Source organism: Xenopus laevis, chromosome 6S, assembly GCF_017654675.1.
Source record: "Xenopus laevis strain J_2021 chromosome 6S, Xenopus_laevis_v10.1, whole genome shotgun sequence".
Classification (NCBI taxonomy): domain Eukaryota; kingdom Metazoa; phylum Chordata; class Amphibia; order Anura; family Pipidae; genus Xenopus; species Xenopus laevis.
In genome coordinates, this window is record NC_054382.1 from 113,741,142 (window position 1) to 113,747,960 (window position 6,819).

General features: G+C 42.2%; 1 protein-coding gene across 1 annotated transcript; it reads right to left on the minus strand.

Annotated features, from left to right (window-relative positions):
- Positions 1 to 284: 284 nt before the first annotated feature.
- Positions 285 to 6,551, minus strand: LOC108695387 (fibrinogen silencer-binding protein). Its single transcript, XM_018223863.2, has 2 exons — positions 5,774 to 6,551; positions 285 to 1,892 (listed from the first exon to the last, which is right to left on the minus strand). Exons 1-2 carry the CDS (start codon positions 6,145 to 6,147, stop codon positions 1,370 to 1,372), a joined length of 897 nt encoding a protein of 298 aa, XP_018079352.1. The 5' UTR covers positions 6,148 to 6,551; the 3' UTR covers positions 285 to 1,369.
- Between the last annotated feature and the right edge of the window lie 268 nt (positions 6,552 to 6,819).

Here is a 6,819-nt window from a genome sequence, read left to right on the forward strand (position 1 = left end):
TTGCTACTGCGGGCGACTAATCTCCCCAAAATGCCTTTCCGCTGGCAAGAATACGAATCCTGGCGGGGTGGCATACAGATCTTTTCGGGTTTCTGAAGTTGCCGCGCAAGGAAATTTCGGGCAGCTTCGGAAATCCAAAGTGATTTGTATGCCATCCCGCCAGTGATTCGTATTCTTGCCAGCGGGAAGGCATTTCAGGGAGATTATTCGCCCTCAATATCAAATATATCTCCCCGAAATGCCTTTCTGCTGGCAAGAATACGAATCACCGGCAGGTAGGGCTGTCATCTGGCCGGTATTTTGCCGGCCTGGCTGGTATAAATTATGCTTGATGCCAATGTTATTAATAGGAAAAAACGGCAAGAATATAGGAAGACCGATATTTCCAGAAAAGATGGCAACCCTACCGGCGGGATGGCCGCTGACAAGAATACAAATCACCGACGGGATGGCAAACGAATCACTTCGGATTTCTGAAGTTGCCCGAAGTTTCCTTCTGTATGCCACCCTGCCGGCGATTCGTATTCTTGCAAGCAGGAAGGCATTTCGGGGAAATATATTTGCTACTGCGTGCGCCTAATCTCCCCAAAATGCCTTCCCGTTCACAAGAATACAAATCGCCAGCGGGATGGCATACAGATCTCTTCGGTTTTCCGAAGTTGCCTTGCAAGGAAACTTCAGGCAAATTCGGAAATTTCTGAAGTGATTCATATGCCATCCTGGCGGTGATTCAATTCTCGCCAGTGGGAATGCATTTCGGTGAGATTAGTTGCACACAGTAGCAAATATTTGTCACCGGGAGACTAATCTCCCCGTCTGCCACCACTCTAAGGGCTGTGCTCTTATGTCTCTAAGTGCTCAAGCACTTGCGATTGGGAGAAAGTAAACTGTTACTGTTACAGTGCTCTCAGGAAGAAGGTCTTCTTGAGTGATCCCCAAATGATAGTGTCTGTATCTGCCATAGGTAGTTTTCATCTGAAGAAGGTTATTTTGACCAGTACAGTTGTCCCTGAGCCTCCATGTGGCTAATGTCACACAGGGCTGAAACTCTTGCATTTTGGTGCTGAAATCCACTCCTTTTGCCTGCACCCAGGATGATGCAGCCAAGGTGAGGGGCTGATTTCAGCATAGGGGTCAATTCTCTGCCTGAGTTTTTCAGCAGACCAGGTTACAGCCCCGTGTTACATTATCATTGTACTTCATCATAGAATGAAAGCCAACATATGAATGCATTTAACCAATATTCCAGTCAGTATAAGTATCCATAGATGTAAACAATATTTGCAAAAAAAAAACCATTTGTCTCTTTTGTAAACAACAAATAATTAAAACAATAATTAAAAAAAAAAAACCTTCAACAAAAAAAGTTTTATAGATTGCTGTATTCAGGCAGATCATGTCGCAGTTTCAATGCCTTTAATTTTTCCACCTTGATTTTTGCCTTTAATAGCTCCTCTTCTAGGTGTTGCCTTCTCTTCAAGCCTTCCCTCTTCTCCTTGATATAAAGCCCGTATTGTCTCTGATTGCTCAGAACGATTTCATGTTCTTTCTTCACCATTTGCAGGGTCTCAGGACTGCAGCCACAGGTTGATCTTAAACGTTCCCCAGTGTGACTGAAGCATTCCTCTATCCTTGGGACTGGGGGAGATATTGATAACCTCATGTCCACAGAGGAAAGGGAAGGAGATAATGATCCCTCTAGTGTATGCTGAAACGGCTGATCCTCAGGTTCTTCGATCTCAGTGGAAGGTGGAGGCTCTATGAGCAAAGATGGAGGTGGTTTCACATCTTCCTCCTCTGGCTCTAGCTGAACTGTAACAGAAGCATGTTGCTCTTGTAAAGGCAGTGACTGTGAGCTTAATCCCATATTCTCCTCTGAAGAAACTGGATCACTAAAATACACAAAAAATATCAGGTTACTCAATTATTCCTGTACAGGCAACACATATAGTTGAATAATTATTAAATCAGACCGATATCTATCAGGAACCTTTATGTGGTCCTCTTCAGAATTGTCTCTACAGTCCTGTAATGTGGTCTCATCATTGGCTCCAGTGTCGGACTGGGACACCAGAGGTCCACCCAAAAACCTTTGATTAGGGGCCCACCAATTAATCTTAGACCAGGGGCCCACTCTTTGTACTATTATTCTTCCTTTCCACACTCATCTATTCTCCTTTTCTTTACATACTTTAATCTATTATTCCATCTATTAAGCCACTTTGTTCTCATAGAAATAGGGAATGGCCATGAAATAGACCAAATATTTAGCAGCATGAGGGCCCACTGACACCTTGGCCCACCGGGAGTTTTCCTGGTATCCCTGTGGGCCAGTCCGACACTGATTGGCTCATAGCCTTATTGATTGCATTGGCCTGATTTGAGCCAAGTGGCTAAATTGTTTGGTGACAAGGATGTTTCAGTGTATGGCCAACTTAAATGGATACTGTCATGGGAAAAAATGTTTTTTCTAAACACATTAGTTAATAGTGCTGCTCCAGCAGAATTCTGCACTGAAATCTGTTTCTCAAAAGAGCAAACAAATTTTTTTATATTTAATTTTGAAATCTGACATGGGGCTAGACATATTGTCAGTTTCCCAGGTGCCCCTAGTCATGTGACTTGTGCTCTGATAAACTTCAGTCACTCTTTACTGCAAGTTGGAGTGATATCAGCCCCCTCCCTTTCCCCCCTCTGCCTGGTAGATCTAAGAACAGCACTCAAGAGTAAAATCCAGGTCCCACTGGGACATAACCAGGTACCTGACTGGTTGCTGTGGGTTATTGCACCTGTCTAAAATGACAGTGTATTAGAAAATAACCCCCTTTGGATATAAGTGTCTGGTTGCTAGTGCTGATCTAGGCAAGGCCCAGTCTTAGCTACTCATCAACGAGATTGGCACATGTGTAGGACAATGCCAATAACATAGGAGAGAGGTATACCCCTTCAGCTCTGCCGGCGGATTAACCTACACTAGTTCAGTGGCAAAGGATAAAACAAGGATGTCTGTTTAGAAACCCTGGAAGCTGCCATACTGCTTTTCTGAGCTTAGACTCTGTTCATAGACATCAAATATGGCCTTTTTAATTATTATTTTTTTACTACTAGATGGCGCTGTTCTCTTGGTTTTGAACAACTGCACAAGAAAAACGGTATCCTCTATTTAGAAGATCAATAACTACCCTGCTATTTCCATTAAATGCCTTACACGAAACAGAGTGCATTTATAACAGTTGGATCTCTTGTGGAAGCACCGCAACAGGACATTATATCCGTACAACTGTTTGCAAAAATGGATTGCTATTAAAAGCTGAAGTTATGCAACAAAATCCCTTTACTGTAGTGCAGATTAATTGGGTTTGAGTAAGCCTTAATAATCCTACATTTACCTGTACTACTACCCATGAAACTGCAATCTGTGCAGCCCTTCTGTTTCTGAATTAGTATCACTCAAGAGCTTTCAGAGGATGCTGGGATTTGTAGTTTAGCAGCAACTGGAAAGCAACAGGTTGGAGCTTTACTCTTGTTGCCTGAATGTACTATAGTACAATATGCTTTACATATTATAAATATGATGCTTTCTGGCATGAAGACCCTTGAAAACACTAGGGAGTTTCCTTGTTGCAAACATGTCCTAAGCTTCCAGGAGCCACATAAACAAAGGTTTGTCTGGGCTGGCAGGCTTACATCCTAGGACTGGAATTTCAGGTTTGGGCTGGTATGCGGAAAGGGAGCCTACACTGCAGGGCGGCAGGAGAACTGCTGCACAGAATTCCTTTTTTGTCATTATGCTGACTTGTGTTTTTCTGCAGGATAAAGCTGAATTGTGTGTACATTAGAATAACGAGACTGGGGGAGTGCAGTGTCTTCACACCTGTATACGTTGCACTAGTGACACCTTTCAAGCATTTACAGCCGGGGCTGATGGATCCGTATGTAACCTTTTGCATTTAGGTACAAATGTAGGACCTGCAGCAGGAAAAATAAAATCAATATGCACAGACACAAATTGTACTGGGTTTTGCCATAACACAATGTCAATTTAAACGGATTAGATAAAAATGAGCCGTTGAGGAAAACAAAAAAAATCTGATGTGTTAAACTGTCATTTTTAAAGCTCTTAAAGGGCCAGTAACATAAAAAAGCTGTTTGAATTCAATGGTGGGGGTCAGATGCAGATCAAGGCTGTCTACATATTTGTAGAATGAAAAGCTCTCTATAAAGTAGCACTGCTACTGTCAGTTGATACTTCATTTGAAGGTGTTAGGCAACCGATAGGGACATGTAATAATATATAAAGGTATGGGACCTGTTATCCAGAATGCTCAGGACCTGGGGTTTTCCGGATGACAAACCTTTCTGTAATTTGGAACTTCATACCTAGAAAATCACATAAACGTTAAACAAATCCAATAGGCTGGTTTTGCTTCCAATAATGATTAATTATATCTGAGTTAGGATGAAGTGCAAGGTACTGTTTTATTATTACAGAGAAAAAGGAAATCATTTTTAAAAAATTTGGATTATTTAGATAAAATGGAGTCTACGGGAGATGGCCATTCCACAATTCGGAGCTTTATGCAGAACGGGTTTCCAGAAAACAATACTGTTTCATTATTACAGATAATTTTTAAAAATTTGGGATTATTAGAATAAAATGGAGTTTATGGGAGACGGGCATTCCGTAATTCGGAGCTTTCTGGATAACGGGTTTCCCGATAACGGATCCCATACCTGTATATTCACTTTATGCTTCTCCTAGCCCTTTAATATAAAAACGAGAGAGGTAAATTGTTTTAAAAAGCCATTCCAAGGTTCCTCCTGTTAGGATTTGCTAAACATTTTTAAGAGGCGGATAAACTGATTAAATACTAATAGTGCTAGAGTGCTGCAGTCTGTAAGGCCAGTCTTAAGGGCCTAAGTTTCATGGAATATAGCCCCTAGTCCAAAAGGGCTCTCGAAATCGAGAATAAACTAGTCCAAAAGGGCTCTCGAAATCGAGAATAAACTGATTAAACACCATGGTACTGACAAGTGTATACGCAGTTTTGCCGTTAAAGCATACACAGTGGGGGATAAATAATTATCTTATAAATCAAAACTATGTGGATTTTGCAAAAAGAGTAGTGGATCCACAATCCAAAACTAGAGTGTTTTTAAAATATTTAAATAAGGACTACCAACATTCGAAAGAATACAATTTCTTTGGAAATATGGTAGTGGTTCCATGGAGCGGCACTCCAACATTGGTGGTAGAAATTGGAAGACACCTGTGCCATGTACCCACTTGTATGAAATCACGTGAGCGATGATTACCTGCACTTCCAGATATATAACGAAGGGCAGAAACCCACAACTAAAAATCAATGGCACTACAAAAACGAAGTGGGAGGACAATCTCTGCTGTAGCACTTTTTATGGAATAAAGACTTTCCTTCCCCTCTGCTTGAGGAATCCGTTTGTATAACCTAAAATCACACATCCATTCATTGGCAGGCCTCTTACTGACCACACTAAGGGGCAGCCTGAATGAGGACATTTAAGAAGGCATTTGCTAATCTCTCATTCAAGCAGCTGGTAATACAGTGAAGGCTTTTGTATGGCACACGCTGTAGTAATAAGTGTATTCATGATGACCTCTATACACAGTACTCCTCCTATATTAGGGCTAGTATTTTGCAACAGTGTTATTTACAAGCTGTGTAGCTAACCACATACATACACACAGGATAGATATATTAGTTACGCTTTATGCTACACAGAGGTATCTTACCTTTGCACTATGCTGATGTCTCGCCCAAAGCACAAGCCTCCAAATTGTGGGATGATCTGGACAAGTTTCTTTGTGGCCTCTGACACAGTCGTCTGGTAGTCAGCCTGAGATGTCTTGCACTGCATCAGCTCCTGCTTGCCGTACTCCTTCAGCCTCTTGTACAGCGTGCGTAAACCCTGCGGCGTGCGCGGCGGCCGCCCCGTCCCCATGGCGTTGTACTTTTCGGTGATGATCTCCCAACAGTTGTTTTTTTCTATGATGACTGAGTGTTTGTTGGTGTGCTCCTCTAGCACCCCTATGTATGGCTTCACCAGATTCAGCAAATCGAGCTTTTCAAACACTGTAAAATTAGACGAGCGAGCTTTCCCCGTCATTTTCCAGTTCTCCTTTTATTAGCAGCCAGTTCCTGGAGCCACCATTCAGCCTTGAGCTCTGCACAGCTCTTTTTCCCCCCACAGACACACAAACACAACAAAATCAGGCTTAACTAGGTTAGTCTCGCTTAGGCCTACGCCTACATGGGAGGGTTTATTAAAATTCCTTCAGCTTAATCTGACACAGGTTCAGGAAATCTTGTTTAAGACAGGCCTGACCTACATAAGACTTTGTGAAGAATGCTGAAAGACGCCAGGATGATAAACCTCCCCCCCACACACACACAATAATCTAATGCTCTGCAATAAGAGAGAGAGAGAATTTATAAAATGCAGATTAAAAGATAAGCGTGCTTTACTTCTTACACACCTTTCTGGATGTGAAATCCTGGCACCAATGTTAGGGCACGTTTACAGGGAGCCTGCAAACTTAGCAGTCGGTATTTATTGACTTGGACTAAATAATCCAGGTATATAGGAGGTGAGAGGGAAAGAGAAAAAAAAAAGAGTAAGGTTTTAAAATAAACGTGTGACGTGTGTATGAGAACCCCTGCTGGGGCCCCAATCAGCCTCTGTTCAGGCCTGCACTATTTGCATAATGCTAGTCCTGCTGTCAATCAGGATCTGTGCTTCCCCTAGCTGCTTAGGTTACACCCAAGGCTCAAACTCCAC

What these genes read in the sequence shown, in the direction of transcription:
- LOC108695387 (XM_018223863.2), bottom strand. Translation starts at nt 6,147, where the DNA reads ATGACGGGGAAAGCTCGCTCGTCTAATTTTACAGTGTTTGAAAAGCTC. An exon ending in GACATCAGCATAGTGCAAAG is followed by an intron (nt 1,893 to 5,773) that starts GTAAGATACCTC and finishes TGTGTATTTTAG; the next exon opens with TGATCCAGTTTCTTCAGAGG.